We start from the raw sequence: 22,791 nt of genomic DNA on the forward strand, positions 1-22,791 counted from the left end.
TAATAGTAATAACATAAATAATAATAATAATAAATAATGATTAATTAATAATTAGTTAATTGAAGAGATATTGTTAAATTTTGGGTATGTTCTATGCTCGAGCAATTTATTTAATTTCTTTTCCATATTAGCAATCACATCAGTATAAAGTAAACTGCAGATAGAACATAAATATAAATCGCAGAAGACAAGCCAAGACAAGAGAACACAAGATGTGTTGCTAGCCAGGGACAAACCCCACAATGTGTGGGGAAACCCTTGATCAATTCTTCTTTTATGTTCTTCAAAGTTCAACAGAGAAAGAGAGAGAGAGAGATAGAACATTTACAACAGAAGTCAACACTTTGACTTATCTAGATTTAGCATAGATCATTTCTTATAACGATGAGATCAGTTGAAGACATTCTGCTTCAATTGATTCTCCAAGGTGACTCCTTCACCTATCGTTGTGCTGCATCTGATCCTCTTGTTGTACCACTGCATACTACACCATGCTGCACTAATCATGATTATCATCATGCTACCCATGTCCATGATCTTATCCATCATCGTGCTGCTGCCCCTATAGATGTGCATCATCATTATGCTGCTGCCCTTATAGATGTGCATCATCACCATGATGCATCAGATCACTATGCTGCCCATACATCATGCTGCTGCCCTTGCAGATGTGCATCATCATTATGTTGTTGCCCTTATAGATGTGCATCATCATCATGATGCATTAGATCACTATGCTGCCCATACATCATGCTGCTATACATATATATGATTAACATGATCCTTGTCACTGTTCTTTGAAACATGATGAGACTGCCATATGCCAAGGATCTCTTGACCGTCATTGAAATCTATTTCATTATCAGAGTTATGCTAGGACTTGAAACTTCTAACATAGTCTTCATTGAGCTGAGAGAATAGATCTATCATGATGTTCATTGTGCTGCTACAGGTATGCCACCTTGTGTAACAATGACACCTTCATATTGTGTAAGATATTCCTTTTGGTAGCTACAGGCCTCCCTTCTAATTGCGACAAGATCTCTTTGACTTGCTGTGTGTTTACCCTCATGTATAAGGGCAATCTCAAACATGGACAACGTTTTGCGTATAAGTGTCCCTCATACTAGTGTATCAGAGTTTCTATGACCAGCGTATAACGGGTATCCTTTGCGTGAACTGGACTGCGTGTATCTTTTGCATGAACAGGACTGCAGCTTCACGACTTAACTGCGGCTTCACCTCCTCGTGACTGCGGTTATGATTGCGGATCATCCATATGACAATGGATTAGGGTTAGGGCATCACATTGACTATCTCTGCCCTGCATATAGTTCAAGAACAACGTATTAAGTGTACAGCGTAAATGTCGCCATGAACATCAAATAAGTGTATGAGTTCATTGATGTGCGTAGTTGCTCCATTGCCAACGTTCATTGCTGTACGTAGTTGCTCCATATCTGTGTGAGAGCTAGGGCATCATGAAAGTTGTGCGTATATTGTGGATATATACATATCCTCATTGTTTGCATATGTGATATTAACAGCGTAATAGTCTCCAACATGAATAGCGTGCAGTGCCTTATTATTAACGGTGTATAGATCTCCATGAACAGCGTAATAATGTCTTCCTTGATCTGTGGCTAAGTGTCTCTATTTCTAGCATTGAATTAGGGCATCCTTCATTAGTGTCTCTACTTCTCCAAAAACCCAAGACGTGGAGAGGAGATCACATGAAGAATCTGTGTTCCTAATGACTCCAAATCCTCTCTTATTTATACTAAAAACATAGAGGTTGAATAGACACGTCGGTTGGGCTTCTGAGCCTACATAAGATGCTGGTCAGCGTGATAATAATTCCATAATCAAAATAAATTCATATCTCCATAAATACTTATTCGGAATTGGATGATCTTTGGATCAATCCTACACCTCTCGACGAGAGGGATCCAATACAAATATCAGCTGCCATAAATAAGCCGACCCATATGGAGTTTGGCCCTAGTTGCCAATTTAACACTCCCTCTCAACTAGGGAGAACTCCATCCAGTGATCCATAAGTCCGACTGTACTATCTCTGCCATCAGTGACCTGCATTGCTCTGCCCAACTCTGCTTAGCTCTGCTGGCTCTACTATGCTCAGCTTTGCTGGCTCTGCTAGCTCTGCTCTACTCTGCTCTGTTGGCTCTGCTTTGCTCTGCTTAGCTCTGCTGGCTCTGCTAGCTCTGCTTTGCTCAGCTCAGCTCTGTTGGCTCTGCTTTGCTCAGCTCAGCTCTGCTGGCTCTGCTAGCTCTGCTTTGCTCTGAAGAAGAAGAATTGATCGAGAATGTCTCATACCATTCTCCACTGACCCAAAGTCAGCCTCAGAGTGTGTACCACTGGTCCCAGACCAGTCTCAACCGACCCAAAGTTAGTGTCATAGTGGGTACTACTCCTACCACTGGTCCCAGACCAGTATCACAGGCTCAGAGAGTGTACCACTAGTCCCAAACCAGTCTCAGCCGACCCAAAGTCAACGTCATAGTATGTACCACTCTCACTAGTCCCAAACCAATCCTACACTGACACGAAGTTAGTATCAGAGTATGTATCACTGGTCCCAGACCAGTGTCAACCGACCCGAAGTCAGCGTCATAGTATGGTACAACTCCTACCACTGGTCCTAGACTAGTGTCATTGATCCCAGATTAATGGAGGTCATCCTAGTGTAGGGAGTATGGTAGATACAATGATGCATCCATCGGTATTACTATGGTCCCTAACTTCATTTCCCTGCTCATTGATCAGATGAGAGGTACTTCCCATGAGTCCCAGACTGCATGGGTAGGATGCCTCGACAGGAGAACTAATCAATCCTGCCCTCACAGGAGAACACATCAATCCTACTACAATCTCCATGGAGAACACATCAATCCAGGCCTCACAAGAGAACACACCAATCCTGCTACAATCGCCATGGAGAACACATCAATCCAGGCCTCATAGGAGAACTAATCATCCTGCTACACAGGAGAGCGAATCATCCTGTTCCACAAGAGAGCGAATCATTTTGTCCCACAAAAGAGCGAATCATCTTGTTCCAGTGTTCCAGAACTCAATGTATGCAACATGCAGGACCCTTTTACAAAGGTCTCTCGACGACTCCAAGTCGTTCGGGAAAATCACGAATTTGATCTTTCCCCGGGGTTCTGACTTGTACATCATCTTAGTGCGATGGAGCCTCCTTGCTCATCAACTTACCATATCCCAGATAAGGCAGTATTTGATGTCTATCTGCTGGAGCAATCATTGTGATGCAGGAGCATCTGGTCAACAGGGTGAAATCAGAGAAAAGGCAGACAAGGTTTCCAAAAAGGACTGAGGACACGGTTTGATGGATCGGCAGTAAAACTGCCTTGGTTATTTTTTTTTACTATCGTTATTATTAACTATGTAATGTTTTTTTTTTTAAATTATCAGAACCAAAGAAAAACAACACTGTCATAATTTTACTTTTAATTAGGAATAGTAGCAAATTAGGTAGCATTCCTGTGCTTGGAAACAACCATATTACGGTTGGAAAAATACAAAGAAACCCAGAATGTATCAGTTAACGGTAGGCAACTGCAAAAGGACTAACTGTAAAAACTAATGATATAGCCAACAACAGTTACATAATGAACAACTGTTTTTTGTAGACAGAATTATAAAAGGAGCGGAATGAACCATTGTGGGGGTTCCGACTTCGTGTAAACAAACAAGAGCAGAGATAACAGAGAAATAAACATTCTGTGTATTCATTTACATTGTGTTCAAACTGTGTAACCGTGCAAACAAATATATTAAGCAAGACTGTTAAATAGAGTGTGTTACAGGTGTTGCATTAAGAGAAGTGATAATGCGCTGGAGGAAGAATCAAAGCCGAACACACACAACCGAAACCCCAGGTATGTGAGATAACATACAGGCCTTGTCGTTTATAAAGCAACAGATTCATATAAATAAGCCATATAGCCGAACAAGTAAATTATACATATAAATCCCTGTACAAGTTTTCATTATATACTGTCCGCAATAGCAAAACGATTTAGGACCACAGACATGGTCGCTAACCTATAGTGAACAAGAATCAAAATTTCATCAAGGCTCAACACTGTAAATACAACTAGAGAACAACGAAAGGTCGAATTAAGAAAAGAACAGTCGAAGGTCTGCACGCAGGTCCGACATTGGGGGGTCGAAGCAACCTAAGAAGCAGCTACCAAATACCAAGGGGAAAGAACTACCCGGAATTGCAGACTGCCGAGAGCATATTAAAGGTAGCCGTGCACAGCCCCACTTGCAAGAAAATGTGTAGAGAAGTATAGTCAGGACGACATCATAAACAGTGAAAGAAACACAGGGAAGGAACAAGAACACAAAACCGAAGTCGAGTTTACCTGCTCACGGCACCAGGACCTCCAGCCAACCCAGAAGAAATAACCTGCCCACGAAGGAGCCGTGACATTAGCAACAGGAAAAGGAGTACACAAATAAATCCGGCATAGAACTCTAACTTACCAAGTTTGCATGCGGAGTTTCCAGCTGAGAGCGCCGCCACCGAACCATCAAGAACAGAGAGGGGGAATCGAACCCGTTGCAGAGGAGCACGATAGTTCCAGGGGAACAAATTGACAACAGAAAGAAAGCAGAACCCAATCATTCACAGGCACCCACAAATTGCATAGAGACAGAACCCTAAGGAGCCCAAAAGAAAACGACTAAAGCAAACCAGAGCAGTCTTTGAAAATCTAACCGCGTAGCAACGTTTTCGAAACTCACCATTACAAGTAAAAGACGCCGGAAGAACAGGCAATGTCAAGCACATAGCCGCAGCCATAGTTGGAAGAGCAACTGGGCATCGAAACAGCAGACCAAACAGTCTAGGGACGGAGAGAATCGCAACCCATAAGCACCAACCGAAAGTCGCAGGCTCGCAGAGCAAAAGAGGAAAGACAACAATCGTGAACAACAAAAGTGAATAGGCGCGAAGGGTCGAGAACCCTAAACCCTAAAACCTTGCAGATTTACCGAGGCAGACAGCTGTTGGGTGGAGGTAAGTTTGGGGTACTGCCTCATTAAAACAGATCTACAAGTACCGATCCCGAATTGATTCACACAGATAAACAATCAACCAACACATTATCACATCTCGCCACGGAATAATACACCTCAGCTGACGGATAGCGGGACCACGTGGGCTAGCCCCATCAAGTGGTATCAGAGCAGTTTTTTTTTGAGGAAATAGAAGAAGATGGAAGCACCAAGACGAGGACGTGGAAGAGGTGCACGTAGAGGAGCAGATGAAGGATTGAGGGAACAGATCAGAGTTCTTACAGCTCGTTTGGAAGCAGTGGAGGCGGGCAGGGGAAGAGACCCGGAACTGGGAGATGATAGTGAGGAGGAAGAAGAAGCTCTTGCTACAGACGGGTCAGACGAAGAAGCTCCGGAATTGAGACTGCTGCGATCAGTTCTATTAGCCAGCAACAAACCCAAAACAGAGATTTCTACTTACGATGGCAGTCTGTCCGCAGATGTCCTGTTGGACTGGATAAGCGAACTAGATAAGTATTTTGAAAATGAGGAAGTCAGTGAGGATAAAAGAGTTAGATTCGCTGCAACTAAATTAAAGGGGCACGCCCTCTTGTGGTGGGACAGTGTCCAAGCGGACAGAAAGCGAATGAACAAATTGCCGATACGAAGATGGTCAAGGATGGTGGCAAAATTGAAGGGCAGATTTCTGCCGAAAGACTACCAGGTGGAACTATATCGGCGAGTACAAAATTTAAGGCAGAAGGGTATGACTGTCAAAGAATACACAGAAGAGTTTTACCGGGTGAATTTACGTGCTGGTTATACGGATGATACTCCAGAAAAAACAGGGAGGTACGTAAATGGCTTGAGGATGGAAATATTGGATGAAATCAGTATTCTTTCTCCCCGGAATATTGAAGAAGCCTTTCAGAGTGCTGTAAAGGCTGAAGAGAAAATCAACAGAAAACAGAATAACAGGAGAGGGAGAGGGAATGGCAGAGGACGAGGACAGTCCTACGGCAGAGGGAGAACTGCCGCGAACAGTGATGAAGGCAGCAGTTCCAAAACTTCAGGGACAGCAGAGAAAGGAGAAAGCACCAGAGGAGGTCGGTCATATCAGCGAGGACGAGGAAATGGCCGCGGAAGAGGGACTAATGTCCAGTGCTACAGGTGCCATAAATGGGGGCACAGATCCTTCGAATGTCCAGAAGTTGAACATGCGGGCCAGAGGGGAACACTTATGGCACAGCCTGAGGAAGCTGAAGCACAACCCCGGGAGGTGGAAGACATGGCGGAGACAGGGGAAGCTTTGATTTTAAATAAAGTGCTGTTAAAACCAGCCAAGGAGGTGGCTGAACCAACACAGCGGAAAGCACTGTTCCGGACAGTTTGTAAATCACATGGAAAGTGCTGCAAATTGATAATAGACAGCAGGAGTACGGACAACTTGGTTGCCACTGAGATGGTGGAAAAGCTGGGACTAAAGCGGCTAAAGCACCTCACACCTTACAAGGTGTCGTGGCTACAGAAAGGCCACCAGCTGTTAGTTGATGAACAATGCGAGGTCGAATTTCACATTGGCAAGTACCACGACACAGTGGTCTGCGATATTATGCCAATGGACGTGTGCCACATACTGCTTGGAAGACCATGGCAGTATGACCGGAAGGTGACACACGACGGGAAGACAAATTATTATAAATTTACAAAGGATGGGGTCAAACACACACTTGTACCCATCAAAGAGGAAGACACAGCAAAATCAAGCGGAACAAAGGCACTGTTAATTGGAGGAAAACAGTTTGTGAAACAGGTTGAGGAAAATGAAGTTAATTTTGCAGTTGTGAGGAGAATGAACCCAGTGTTGCTGAACTTGGAAAAATCAGAACTGCCTAAGGAAATACAGGAGCTATTGGAAGAATTCCAAGACATTGCGGCTGATGAGTTACCTAATAAATTGCCTCCCAAAAGGAGTATCAGCCATCACATTGATTTTATACCAGGAGCAAGCTTGCCAAACAAGGCAGCGTACAGGATGAGTCCGAAGGACAATGAAGAAGTACGCAAACAAGTGCAGGAGTTGCTGGATAAGGGACTGATCAGAGAAAGCCTGAGCCCCTGTGCAGTACCAACAGTACTTGCACCCAAGAAAGGTGGAGAATGGCGAATGTGTACGGATTCGCGGGCTATAAACAAAATTACGATTCGATACAGGTTTCCCTTGCCCAGAATGGACGACATGATGGACTGTCTTAGTGGGGCAGCTTACTTTACAAAAATAGATCTGAAGAGTGGGTATCATCAGATCAGAATTAGGGAAGGAGATGAATGGAAGACAGCCTTCAAGACCAATGAAGGGTTGTATGAATGGCTGGTCATGCCATTTGGGTTGAGTAATGCTCCTAGTACATTTATTAGGCTGATGAATGAGATGTTAAAAGAATTTATTGGCAAGTTCGTGATAGTTTATCTGGACGATATTTTAATTTTCAGCAGAACGAAAAGAGAGCATCTTCAGCATATTCGAAAGGTGTTGGAGAAGCTGCAGCAGAACAAACTGCTAATAAATTTGAAGAAATGCACTTTCTTGCAGAAGGAGCTGATCTATCTGGGATTTGTAGTTGCAGAGAACGAGTTAAAGATGGACCCAGAAAAGATTGCAGCAATCATGAGTTGGCCGTCACCAAAGAATTTGTTTGAGGTACGTAGTTTTCACGGTCTAGCAAGTTTTTATCGAAAATTCATTAAAAATTTCAGTGAAATCTGCACACCAATGCTAGAGACCATCAAAAAGGCCAACCAACCTTTTTGTTGGACCAAGGCGGCAGAAAACAGTTTCCAACTTTTAAAGCGGAAAATAACGGAGAGGCCGATCTTGAGACTGCCCGATTTTAGCAAATCTTTTCAGGTTCGTTGTGATGCAAGCGGGACAGCTATTGGCGCTGTGCTCAGTCAAGAGGACAGACCAGTTGCGTTTTTTAGTGAAAAACTAAATGAGAGTCGGCAGAAGTATTCGTCATATGACAAGGAGTTCTATGCGGTAGTCCAAGCTTTGAAACATTGGAGACACTACCTACTAGGCAATGAGTTCGTCTTGTTTTCCGATAATTCAGCATTACAATATGTAACGCAGCAGCACAAGTTAAACCATAAACATGCCAAGTGGGTAGAATACCTGCAGAGTTTTACTTTTGTGCTAAAACACATAAGTGGGCAAGCCAACAAAGTGGCAGATGCTTTGAGCCGAAGAGCCTTGCTCTTACAGGAAAGTAGCATACAGGTGATGGGATTTGAATATCTGAAGGATTTGTACCAGATGGACACGGACTTCAAGGAAGCTTTTGAAGCTTGCCAAAATCCCGTATTGAGGAACACAAGCCCATGGCTAGATTATAATTTACAGGAGGGATTATTGTTTCGAGGTGGGCAGCTATGTATTCCGGACTGTTCGATGAGGGAAAATCTAGTAAGAGAAAAACATAGTGGTGGACTAGCGGGACATTTTGGCATCGACAAAACTTTAGAGCAGCTCGGGCATTTTTATTATTGGCCTAAAATGAGCCGGGACGTGCAGAGATATGTAACCAGGTGTAAAGTCTGCCAACTGGCGAAGGGGCACAGTCAAAACACAGGACTCTACGCACCCCTACCTGTTCCAAGCAGGCCGTGGGATTCAGTCAGCGTTGACTTTGTCCTAGGATTGCCTAGAACGCAGCGGGGATATGATTCAGTGATGGTGGTGGTAGACAGATTCTCGAAGATGGCTCATTTCATTCCTTGCCGGAAAACTAGTGATGCCACATACGTGGCACACCTGTTTTTCACAGAAGTTGTTAGATTGCATGGCTTACCTAAGACTATTGTTTCAGACAGGGATGTGAAATTCACAGGACATTTTTGGCGCACCCTGTGGAAAAAGTTGGGCACGCAATTAAATTTCAGCTCTGCGTATCACCCGCAGACTGATGGACAGACAGAGGTGGTGAATAGGAGTTTGGGAAACTTATTACGAAGTTTGACTGGAGAAAATTCACGATTATGGGATCGAGCTCTTGCCCAGGCAGAATTCGCTTATAACGATTCGCCCAATCGTAGCACTGGATTTAGCCCATTTCAGATTTTGTATGGTATGCATCCTCGGGGAGTACATGAACTGCGAGATTTGGGACAGCTAGAACGGAGGAGTGCAGATGGGGAAGATTTTGCTGAAGCAATGAGTGAACTTCATGAAAAAGTCAAATTGAGATTGCAGGACAGCACACAGAAATACAAACAGCACGCAGACACAAAGCGACGAGAGGTGCATTTTGATGTTGGGGACGAAGTCCTTGCGCACCTGCGCCGGGAACGGTTTCCTAAGGGCACATATAACAAGTTGAAATACAAGAAAATCGGTCCATGCAAGATTTGAGCCAGAACGGCCACACCCACCTAGTTAGAGAGTAGTCCTTGGAAGAAGCAGTTACCTTCGGCCCGGACCCATGAAATTGAAGGAATCCTCAGCACCCAGGTAGCCAAGAAGACGCGCAGAAAGGAGTATCTGCGTTACCTCGTCAAGTGGAGAGACCGTCCAATGGAGGACAGCTCGTGGCTCGACGCGGCGCAGATTCAGAAGGCTGGTTACTCGGTGGAGGAGCTCATGGAACGGAGCCATGAGTTCTCTTTTACCCCGGGAGCCTGATGCAGGAGCATCTGGTCAACAGGGTGAAATCAGAGAAAAGGCAGACAAGGTTTCCAAAAAGGACTGAGGACACGGTTTGATGGATCGGCAGTAAAACTGCCTTGGTTATTTTTTTTTACTATCGTTATTATTAACTATGTAATGTTTTTTTTTTTAAATTATCAGAACCAAAGAAAAACAACACTGTCATAATTTTACTTTTAATTAGGAACAGTAGCAAATTAGGTAGCATTCTTGTGCTTGGAAACAACCATATTACGGTTGGAAAAATACAAAGAAAACCAAATGTATCAGTTAACGGTAGGCAACCGCAAAAGGACTAACTGTAGAAACTAATGATATAACCAACAACAGTTACGTAATGAACAACTGTTTTTGTAGACAGAATTATAAAAGGAGCGGAATGAACCATTGTGGGGGTTCCGACTTCGTGTAAACAAACAAGAGCAGAGATAACAGAGAAATAAACATTCTGTGTATTCATTTACATTGTGTTCAAACTGTGTAACCGTGCAAACAAATATATTAAGCAAGACTGTTAAATAGAGTGTGTTACAGGTGTTGCATTAAGAGAAGTGATAATGCGCTGGAGGAAGAATCAAAGCCGAACACACACAACCGAAACCCCAGGTATGTGAGATAACATACAGGCCTTGTCGTTTATAAAGCAACAGATTCATATAAATAAGCCATATAGCCGAACAAGTAAATTATACATATAAATCCCTGTACAAGTTTTCATTATAAACTGTCCGCAATAGCAAAACGATTTAGGACCACAGACATGGTCGCTAACCTACAGTGAACAAGAATCAAAATTTCATCAAGGCTCAACACTGTAAATACAACCAGAGAACAACGAAAGGTCGACTTAAGAAAAGAACAGTCGAAGGTCTGCACGCAGGTCCGACATTGGGGGGTCGAAGCAACCTAAGAAGCAGCTACCAAATACCAAGGGGAAAGAACTACCCAGAATTGCAGACTGCCGAGAGCATATTAAAGGTAGCCGTGCACAGCCCCACCTGCAAGAAAATGTGTAGAGAAGTATAGTCAGGACGACATCATAAACAGTGAAAGAAACACAGGGAAGGAACAAGAACACAAAACCGAAGTCGAGTTTACCTGCTCACGACACCAGGACCTCTAGCCAACCCAGAAGAAATAACCTGCCCACGAAGGAGCCGTGACATTAGCAACAGGAAAAGGAGTACACAAATAAATCCGACATAGAACTCTAACTTACCAAGTTTGCATGCGGAGTTTCCAGCTGAGAGCGCCGCCACCGAACCATCAAGAACAGAGAGGGGGAATCGAACCCGTTGCAGAGGAGCACGATAGTTCCAGGGGAACAAATTGACAACAGAAAGAAAGCAGAACCCAATCATTCACAGGCACCCACAAATTGCATAGAGACAGAACCCTAAGGAGCCCAAAAGAAAACGACTAAAGCAAACCAGAGCAATCTTTGAAAATCTAACCGCGCAGCAACGTTTTCGAAACTCACCATTACAAGTAAAAGACGCCGGAAGAACAGGCAATGTCAAGCACATAGCCGCAGCCATAGTTGGAAGAGCAACTGGGCATCGAAACAACAGACCAAACAGTCTAGGGACGGAGAGAATCGCAACCCATAAGCACCAACTGAAAGTCGCAGGCTCGCAGAGCAAAAGAGGAAAGACAACAATCGTGAACAACAAAAGTGAATAGGCGCGAAGGGTCGAGAACCCTAAACCCCAAAACCTTGCGGATTTACCAAGGCAGACAGCTGTTGGGTGGAGGTAAGTTTGGGGTACTGCCTCATTAAAACAGATCTACAAGTACCGATCCCGAATTGATTCACACAGATAAACAATCAACCAACACATTATCACATCTCGCCACGGAATAATACACCTCAGCTGACGGATAGCGGGACCACGTGGGTTGGCCCCATCACATTGAATACGGGATTCCTCAATAATCGAATCCCACCTCTTGTTGTCACAGAGAATCATAGTGGTATTCATCATGTGTACTCACTGAAGAGTTTCCATAGCCAGGCAACTTCATACGAGGTCATACTCAAAGTTATGTATCCGGTCTCGACGGTACTTATAACAACCGATTTTTGCTTCCTTCTCATCCATGATATCGAAGTAGAATCCAAAGAGAACCAGCACTGAGAAGTGCTCTCGTGATTCTTCACAATGCTTGCCTAGTCAGCGTTTGAATAATCATGCAATTTTCATATTTTTAGCAGTGTATCTCAGTCCATGAGAGATTGTGCCCCAAAGATATCTCAGAGGATTCTTGGCACCAATCCAGTGAGGCTCAACCAAATATGAGCTCACCATGCTAATTGCAAAACATATGTCCATATGGAAGTTCACCAAGAACATCAACGTGATTGAGTTTATGAAACTCAGAGGCATTTCCCAAATCTGGTCCGACATCACTACCATATAGCTTTTGAAAGTTAATATCCTTGAGGTAGTCACAGGCTTGCTGTTTATCATTCCACATACGGAATCCAACTCTCTGTCTCCTACAAATGAGAGGGTCTGCACCTGTCAGACATAGGTGCCGGTATGAGAGGTCTATCATCCACATCCTTCGAGTAATGGTTTGGATTGATTTCACTCCTAGTGAATCTTAGCTTCATCAGAGAGTTGTTGATCCTCTCATACTATACCCGGGGTGATTTGCTTCAAGCCATAGAGGGCTTTCTTCTACCTGTCTACATGAGATTCCCGTTCATGAATCTCAAAACTCCAGGGGTTGTTTCAAACCTGTGGACCTGCTACTTGAGGGGAATGGTCCCTTGTAAGATTTTCCTTCTGTACATCTCAAACATGTAGTTTCATGCTCTTTTTGAATTTAGGCTTCCCTGTCACCATCTGACTCACAGACCTTCGGTGCTATGTGTCAATGGACATGGTCCTACTCATGGACTTCCTGTAACTTAATACAACCTTGAACTCAAAAGCATCTTAGAAAATTCTATTTTTAAACACATACCTTTCCATTGACGAATGCCACCATAAAACCTTTGACTTCCATTCCCTTTTCGGGATAGGTGGCATCGGCTCCAAGTGTAATCCCATGATTGTTTCCATCTCTACCAAATTAGAGAGTGCACCCTTCTATCCGATGAAGTGCCTTGAAGCACTACAATCAATATGCCAGATTCCCAAAGAATCTGAAGGAGAGGGCCAATACAAGATAACACTTCTTTATCAGAAACAATATTTGAGTTTTCTTACCTGGGGTTCCTTGCTTCCTTGAAGAGTCGGCCGTGTCTTTGATGACCTGCATCTCTGTCATTCAGACACTCCTTTGCATAAGGGTTGAACTCATAATCAAGACATCTACCTTTCCTTCCACCCTTAGATCCAAACTTCCCAATGAAGTGATCTTTAGGTATGCCATCAGAAGTTCTATTGCGCCATTCTGATAATATGCTCTGCTTCGACTTCACCCTAAGTGAATTGTGAAGAACCCATTGATCCTTTTGTCTTTGGTGATTGCTCTTTCACTCTTGCTTGGGGATTGTCTTCACCTCAACTTTGATACCATGTTAAATTTTGGGTATGTTCTATGCTCGAACAATTTATTTAATTTCTTTTCCATATTAGCCATCACATCAGTATAAAGTAAACTGCAGATACAACATAAATATAAATCGCAGAAGACAAGCCAAGACAAGAGGACAAAAGATGTGGCGCTAGCTAGGGACAAACCCCACAATGTGTGGGGAAACCCTTGATCAATTCTTCTTTTATGTTCTTCAAAGTTTAGCAGAGAAAGAGAGAGAGAGATAGAACATTTACAACAAAAGTCAACACTTTGACTTATCTAGATCTAGCATAGATCATTTCTTATAACGATGAGATCAGTTGAAGACATTCCGCTTCAACTAATTCTCCAAGGTGACTCCTTCACCTATGATCGTGCTGCGTTTGATCTTCTTGCTGCACCACTGCATACTGCACCATGTTGCACTAATTATGATTATCATCATGCTGCCCATGTCCATGATCTTATCCCAGGGTTGCAGGAATCGCCCCCCCCGCCGGATCCTAACCCGGAACCGCGACCCGTGCGGAAGCGTTCCAGAATCTCCACAAGAATCGCGATTCCGAAATTTAGGTTGCGCGCTTCCTTGTTTTTGAAACGATTCCTGCCAATGAGGTTGCGGCCCCCCGGAATCGCGCTTCGGCATGCGGTTCTGGCATGAGGTGGCGCCACGCAACTTGCCCGGAAGCGCACGCCACCCGCACGCCACCCGGGCGCAACCCGCACGCAACCCGCGGATATCAAATTTTTTTTTTTAATTTCATTTAAAATCTAACTTAACTAAGCATGAGGGGGTGGGTTAGGGGTGGGTTAGGGTCACTTTAGGGTGAGTTTAGAAAAGAATAAAGCCCCCATTCTCTTCTCATTTTCTCACTTTGAGTTTATGAGAGTTGGAGAAGAGAAGAGAGGAGAGGAGAAGAGAAGAGAGGAAAGGAGAGGAGAAGAGAGGAGAAGAGAGGAGAGCTTGGAGGAGTGAAGAAGGAGGAGCTAGGAGAAGGAGGAGGAGCTTGGAGCAAGAGCTTGGAGGACTTCATCTACAAGAGCTAAAGAGGTAAGTTCAAACCCCAAACTCCCTTGTTTTTTTGAAAAAAAAATTGTATTTTTCTCCTCCCTCTCCTACTCTTTCCCATTGTTTCTACTTGCTCCTTTATTTACAGGTTGTCCACCACCTATATCCATATTCCAAGATGGTGTTCTTTTGGCTTCTATGTATCATTCCACTCTTGGTTTTAATGATGGCAAGGGTGAGGAATAGAGGGGAAGAGGAAGGGGATGAACTTGGTGACCCAATGTATGATGAGGAGGAAGGGTTTGAAGAGGAAGGGGATGAACTTGAAGAGGACACTGAAGCACAAGATGGGAAAGGTACATCAAATCCCTTGTGGAACTATGTGACCAAACTTGAAGGGGGAAAGGGTGGTGGATCTTACAAATTTTTGTGCCCTCATGGTTGTCATGGAGGAAAACCATATACGGGTTCATATACCCGTCTGAGGAGGCATCTTTGTGGGGTGCTGGAGAGTGATGAAAAAAAGGGTTCTGTGGGGGTAACCATTTGCCCAAACATTTCAAGTGAACAAAGAGAAAAATACATCCAAATAGAGATGGCTGCACAACGAAAAAACAAGAAACAAAAAACTCATTCTGAATCAAGTGCAACCTCTAAATTTGGTAGTTGCCCATCTCCTCATGGTACTTTTGCAACCTCTGGAGGTAGAAAAACAATAGGGGATTTCCTTAATGTTGCTGGGAGGGATGATGTGGATGGAAAGATAGTCCGTTTTCTTTGTGCTTGCGGTGTACCATTCAATGTGCTTCGCTCTCCCTATTGGCATGAAATGGTAAAGGCCATCAATGAAGCCCCAAAAGGATACAAGGCCCCCAACTATGAGAAAGCTAGAACAGTGTTATTAGAAAGAGAAAAAGCTAAGGTTCAAAGAGCTTTGACACGTTTTACACATGAGTGGGTGGATTCTGGGGTATCCATTGTATTAGATGGGTGGACAAATATTAGAAACCAACATTTGATAAATGTTCTTGGTGTTTCTTCTAGTGGTGCAGTATTTATTGCATCTCATGACTCCTCCTCCATCAGTGCAACTGCACAAAACATTGCAGATCTCCTATTGAAATCAATCAAAGATGTTGGTCCGAATAATGTGGTTCAAGTGATCACAGATAATGCAGCAAATTGTAAGTTAGCAGGAAAAATTATTGAGCGTACTCATCCACACATCTTTTGGTCTGGGTGCCTGGTTCACACATTGAACCTTTTGATGCATGATATTGTGAAACACAAAGATTGTGGGTGGATTGCTGAGGTTTACAGGAAAGGGAAGCAACTCATTAAATTCATCACAGGGCATACAAGGGTAAACTACTTCTATGGCACTTACTCCAAGTTGCAATTGCTTAAAATTGCAAAGACAAGATTTGCTAGTTATTACCTCACCTTTAGGCGGCTAGTGAGGGTGAGACAAGCTTTAACTAATCTGGTGTGTGCTGAAACATGGGATGAAATTAACACTGACACAGATGGTGCTAATGAAGTCAAGGACACTGTTCTTGACAGTTACTTTTGGTCACAGGTTAAATATGTTTTGCAATTCACCAAACCAATTTATTACATGATCAAGTTTGCAGATTCAGATCGACCAGTAATTGGGGAGGTGTATGAGCAAATGGATAGCATGTTGGGGCAGATTAAAGACATTGTTGAGCCTAGAGATACCACCTTGTACAATTATATTCGTGAAGAGGTAGAAAACCGATGGGATATGCTAAATGTCCCATTGCATGCATTAGCATATGTTTTGACACCTAAATACTATCATCCATCATGGCTTTCAAAACCAGCACCTGGGGGGGGAGTCAGGAAAAAACCACACCAAGATAAAGAGGTTCACGAAAAATATATGGCTGCATTGAGTAGATTAATCCCTGATAATGAGGAGGCTGCATTGGTACGGAGACAGGTGAGCAACTATACGAGCAACACTGGTCCATTTGGGAGCATGCATGCAATTCAAGATCGAGAGCATTTTTCTGCTCTTGAGTGGTGGAACATGCATGGAGGGCCTACTCCACTTCTACAGAGTTTGGCATTGCGGGTGCTATCACAGGTGGTAAACACTTCTTCTGCAGAGAGGTGTTGGAGCTCTTATTCTTTCATCCACAGTGTTAAAAGGAACAGGTTGAATTTAGACTGGGCAGAGAGCTTGGTTTATGTTCATTACAACTTGCGATTGTTGTCCCATTACTGTGAGATGCAAAGTCTAATAAAGACTTGTTGACTTGGGACAAGAATCCAGAGGAGCCCAATTTGGAGGATGGAGTGTTGCGACTAGAGCAATTAGAGGATTCTCTTATCCATGTATGTCCATTGTGGTATGAATTTTCCAATTTTCCCTTATAAAGCATTTATCTAATTCATGTTTTTAATTTTTTTGTTAACTAGTGTTTTTTTTTTTGCATGAATTTTTTGAGCGATTCTAGGATGATGACACGGGTGTTGATATGCCACAACCCCCACCCCCATCTGGTCCCTTGGTTTCTAGGTTCCATGGTTCAACACCAACGGCAGGGGGTTCTTCTTCATCAGTTCCAGTGCCACGACTTACACAGGGACCATCTTCTTCATTGCCACCACGTGGAGGCCCGCCATCACGTTCTATTCGTGGTGGAAGGAGGAGAGATTAGTAGATATATTCACAATCTACTTCTTTTTGTCATAGATTACTCATTAGACTTGTAGACTTGTGAATTTGAATTTTGAACCTTTTTGGCTTGGCGGTGACCAAGTGACATATTTTGTAAACATTATTATTTGAATTTTGGACATGACAAATGTTGACAGTTGCTCACTTGCTAGATAAATCATAATATGCTCTATGTTTTATGTTTTATAATATGCTTAAATGTTTTATGTTTTATAATATGCTTAAAAATTTGATGTATGTTTGTAATAGCTAGAATATAGATGATTGTTGTACATACTAGTAACTACAATGGAATCATGGATGCCATATCTATCTTGATTTATGCAAAAATATGCATGTTTTCATGTCTTCTACAATTAATTTGGTATTTGGGATGTTTGTTTTGAGTATAAATGCAAAAAAATATATATATATAGCAGACGCTTCCGCGGACGCTTCGCTTCCTAGATTTTTGGAAAATGACGCTTCCGCGCTCTGCGCTTCCGCTTCGCGCTTCCGCTTCGCTCCCGCTTCGTGCAACATTGTCTTATCCATCATCGTGCTGCTGCCCTTGCAGATGTGCATCATCATTATGCTGCTGCCCTTACAGATGTGCATCATCATCATGATGCATCAGATCACTATGCTGCCCATACATCATGCTGTCCATGATCTCATACATCATGCTGCTGCCCTTGCAGATGTGCATCATCATTATGTTGTTGCCCTTACAGATGTGCATCATCATCATGATGCATCAGATCACTATGCTGCCCATACATCATGCTGTCCATGATCTCATACATCATGCTGCTATACATATATATGATTAACGTGATCCTTGTCATTGTTCTTTGAAACATGATGAGACTACCGTATGCCAAGGATCTCTTGACCGTCATTGAAATCTATTTCATTATCAGAGTTATGCCAGGACTTGAAACTTCTAACATAGTCTTCATTGAGCTGAGAGAATAGATCTATCATGATGTTCATTGTGCTGCTACAGGTATGCCACCTTGTGTAATAGTGACACCTTCATATTGCGTAAGATATTCCTTTTGGCAGCTACAGGCCTCCCTTCTAACTGCGGCCAGATCTCTTTGACTTGCTGCGTATTTACCCTCATGTATAAGGGCAATCTTAAACATGGACAACGTTTTGCGTATAAGTGTCCCTCATACCAGCGTATTAGAGTTTCTATGACTAGCATATAACAGGTATCCTTTGCGTGAACTGGACTACGTGTATCTTTTGCATGAACAGGACTGCAAGTATCCTTTGCATGAACAGGATTGCAGCTTCACGCCTTAACTGCGGCTTCACCTCCTCGTGACTGCGGTTATGACTGCGGATCATCCATATGACAACGGATTAGGGTTAGGGCATCACATTGACTATCTCTACCCTGCGTATAGTTCAAGAACAACGTATTCAGTGTACAGCATAAATGTCACCATGAACATCAAATAAGCGTATGAGTTCATTGATATGCATAGTTGCTCCATTGCCAACGTTCATTGCTGTACGTAGTTGCTCCATATCTGCATGAGAGCTAGGGCATCATGAAAGTTGTGCGTATACTGCAGATATATACATATCCTCATTGTTTGCATATGTGCTATTAACAGCGTAATAGTCTCCAACATGAACAACGTGCAGTGCCTCATTATTAACGGTGTATAGATCTCCATGAACAACTTACTAATGTCTTCCTTGATTTGCGGCTAAGTGTCTCTATTTCCAACATTGAATTAGGGCATCCTTCATTAGTGTCTCTACTTCTCCAAAAACCCAAGATGTGGAGAGGAGATCACATGAAGAATCTATGTTCCTAATGACTCCAAATCCTCTCTTATTTATAATAAAAACGTAGAGGTTGAATAGACACGTCAGTTGGGCTTTTGAGCCTACATAAGACGATGGTCGGCTTGATAATAATTCCATAATCAAAATAAATTCATATTTCCATAAATACTTATCGGAATTGGATGATCTTTGGATCAATCCTACACCTCTCGACGAGAGGGATTTAATAAAAATATCAGCTGCCATAAATAAGCTGACCCATATGGAGTTTGGCCCTAGTTGCCAATTTAACAGATATGTACCAAAGGATATGACCAGACATGAAGGCGTATCTACCTAGGTATATACACAGATCCTCATTTGTAAACATATCATATCTCATATCTCTTGTATATTCAAAATTTCTTATATAATTATATATTACTGTCCTATCATGGATATTACAATATTTCAGATACTCTGAATATTCCATGGACCACCGCATATACAAACCCTGTTCATTACATTGTGGTTGCCCTGTCATGGTTGTTGGTAAAAGTTTAGGGTTGCTTTCTTTTTTGATTAAAGATTGGATCCTCTCCTTTGAGATGTGGTGGAACATATTTTGTTATTGGTGGTTGTAATTGGTTTTTTTGGAGTAATTATCTTTCTTTGAAGTTTTTTGTCTTCAATTCTATTTTGCCGAGCACATGAGATTGAAGCTAATAATGCTTTTTGTGATGTATTGTCATGATTTGTATTTGCATTGTATGCTACACTTATTTCATCATCTGGCTTCTTCTATACTTCTTGCCTTCCATCCACACTTTTACTCCTTTCTTGTTTGAGTCTTGATGCCAATTTTCATCTTCTCCAGTGAATGATGACTTGTTGAACTCATTTTTTTGTTCAATTAATTTTGCGGCATGTCTAGCATCCTCAATTGTTTTATAGGTTTCCATAGCTGTATTTTACCATGGATGTACTTTATTTAACGATTGTTCATTTGCAAATTTGTTTCAATCTTGTGGGCAAAACTTCCCGTTCTTGTGTGTAGTCATTCACATTTCCCTTCTATTTAAGATGAACGAATTTGTTGTATAGGTCATTCAACTTCCTTGTTACAAAACTTTTTAATAAGTAGCTGTGAAACTTTGCCAATAAAAAAAAATGATTGTCACGTTTTCCCGTCCACTATAGAAATCTATTGTAAGTTTCCCCTTCTAAGTTGTTGGATGCTATCATTATTTTTTCTCTTTCACCCAACGGGGGGTTCCATTAAAAAATTCCTTCCATTTTGTTGATCCAAATGGCCACTCTATGGTCATTACCATCATATTTCGGTAATTTCTTTTTGATTCTTTGATAAGCCCTATTTGAAATTTGTGTGATACTCATTGCATGAAAATTTTACGTCAGGTGCTACTTGATGTCTTTGTTCACTGGTATGTTGTGATCGTTGACTTGATATTGGTTTTTGGTACGCTAAGGCTTCTGCAATTAGTATGTTTTCCCTCTTGGTCAGCTACTCAATTCTTTCATCGTAGTAGTTGAGTGTTCTTGTTGTCATTTCTCATTCATAATGCAGTGTGCCTATGATTCTCGGAATCCTCTATTGACTTGTCAATTCTTTCTCCTTTCATTAGTTTCTTGATTTTGTCCGTCAGCTGTTTTTGTTTTTGTTTTTTTTTTTGTCTTTCTTCCAACTTTATATGCGTTTTTTCTTATGTCTGTTAACCCTTTTTCTTATATAGGTTAGAAAAATAAATGAATTTAATAACTTAGTTTTTCAAACCCAATCTTACAAATTTGAAATTAAAATTTAAAAAAAATTGAGTTGACGCTATTGCCATTGTCATTCTTAATGCAGTTTTCCTTTGATTCGGGGACGACTATCATATTATTATTATTTATTACTGTGTTATACGGTATATGTATAATTTTGAGGGATTTTTACGGTCTAATATGACGAATGTTGATGCAATTTTTTATTTTTATTTTTTTATTCAGAGAAAAAAATGATTTATTATAGAGAAAAACCAGTACATATATCAACAAAAACCAGTACATATATCATAATGTTGATGTTGATGCAACTTTGACATCACTTTATAGTGAAAAAAATTATAAAATTATATTATAAATATGAGATGTAAAGAAATAAAAAGATACATATAGAAATACTATTATATAATTCTCTCTTTCTCTATATAAAGAAATATTGCTGCAATGCCATCCCCTGTAAATTGTTGTGTTTGTGCTTGTATGTATATTAAATTGGTAATAAATTGCATGCACTTTTATTTTATATGTTCCATAACATAATATTGCTTCTACTCCTGAGAGGCAGGTTAGGCTTACTATGACAAGCAGAGGTCCAGGGTTCCGTATGCCACCTCCATATTCAATTGTAATTCAGGTATGTCTCAACTTTGCCTTTATTCTTGGGAAACAAAAAATGATTTGACTACCTACCCTTACTTTTCATTGCATATTAAGCATCTCATTAATCGTGTACTGAAATTCAGGAATCTGAGATGGGCTCGTGGCACATACCCATAGTGGGCGGAGATGACATTGAGACCCCAAGAATCTGGATGTGTATTACAAGGCCTAAACAGATTGAGCTTGAAAAGAGCAACATTCCTGCATCTTACGAAAAGAGTGCTCAGAGTTTCTCGCCACTCTCAGCTTTTAAAATTACTCGTGGAGAAGCAATTGATGCAGCAAACATTCATATGAAAATAAGAGATCCTTCGAGTGCTTCTGGCCGAGCTTTTCAATCAACGAGTACGTGGAGAGAGCGGACATTGTCCTCGTCACCCCCTTCTTCTGCTCCACCGTCAACAGGGGGGACGATTCGAACAGTTAAATTGCATGTGGATCACCCGATCTACCCAGTTGGGGAGGAAAGAAATTAATTTTGTCTTCTCCATGCAGCTTTGTTATAGAAAATTTTGGTCTAACCTTGACCCTGTAGAACGGATGCTAGCTCTCATGAATTCATGTTGGAAAACAAGAAAAGAGATTTTTTTAGCAGGTACACAAACGCCTGTATGCAACCAATCAAACTTCGAAGATAGTTTTTCATGAAAAGCATTGTACATTATAATTATGCTCATAGCATGACAGCGCTAATTATGGTAAACCTGTAACACAGCTTCCTTTCTGTTGTTTAGCTCAGATATGGGCATGGTAGTTGACATATTCTTGGCACACGCTGCCAGTGAATTTTTATTCATTTATTGGGCATAACAATGCCTCATTCAAAGATAGAAAGCAAGCAGAAAATCCAAAGTCACCTATTTGTTTTTCTGTTGTAATTTTATTTATGCTCTACAATTTGGAGAAATGATTCGAACTCTTAAATGCTTGAAGGGGATACAGCAGTCTGATTTAGAGATATCTCTGTAACAGATTACAGATAAGTATATTATGTTATATATAATAATGTGAATGATAATTGGGACAATAGGCATGTGGTTTTTATATAATTTTTGAATGGTCATACACATGGTTGAGGCAGTTCATAATAATTATTATGAGTCGGTTTATTATTAAGAGCATATGTTTCACAAGGGGTAGTGATAGTGAAATTGTTCAGTAGAAGGGTTCTTTGTCCCACAAATAAAGGGGTGTCACACACCAATTTGATATTTGGTTTGACTGTGACCTTAAAATTATTATTATTTGAAGTGACAAAACTTGTAGCTTATGCTTTAAATGTAAAATACACAATGTCTTGTAAATAATATTTTTTATTAATAAGATGAATGCACAAGGGTGATTGAATGTTACAATGAGGGCCTGCTTATATGCCTAGGCAGGTGCCGTTTCATGACTAAGTATGTCTTTTCATTAAACTAATGACTATTTAAAATAATCAATATCTTGACTATTTATTATTTACATTTATTTTATATGAATTATATTCATAACATTACAATTTAATATGATTAATGCTAATACAACTTTGATGTCACTTTATGCTGAAAACAAAATATCATTTACAGTAAA

The 22,791-nt window shown here is 41.4% G+C and overlaps 1 protein-coding gene across 2 annotated transcripts in view; it reads left to right on the forward strand.

The window, feature by feature from the left end:
• Positions 1 to 22,246, forward strand: part of LOC149186726 (proteinaceous RNase P 1, chloroplastic/mitochondrial-like) — a 234,376-nt gene extending 212,130 nt beyond the window's left edge. For both annotated transcript variants that reach the window (XM_089411106.1, XM_089411105.1), the window contains 2 exons: positions 21,125 to 21,193; positions 21,303 to 22,246. In XM_089411106.1, the coding sequence (XP_089267232.1) occupies positions 21,125 to 21,193; positions 21,303 to 21,695 (462 nt within the window). In that variant the 3' untranslated portion in view covers positions 21,696 to 22,246. The remainder of the gene's footprint in view (positions 1 to 21,124; positions 21,194 to 21,302) is intronic.
• Positions 22,247 to 22,791: the final 545 nt, after the last annotated feature.

This window comes from Pinus tabuliformis, chromosome 3_1, assembly GCF_031772625.1.
Source record: "Pinus tabuliformis cultivar Carrire ecotype Pingquan chromosome 3_1, CPIR1, whole genome shotgun sequence".
NCBI classification, from domain to species: Eukaryota; Viridiplantae; Streptophyta; class Pinopsida; order Pinales; family Pinaceae; genus Pinus; species Pinus tabuliformis.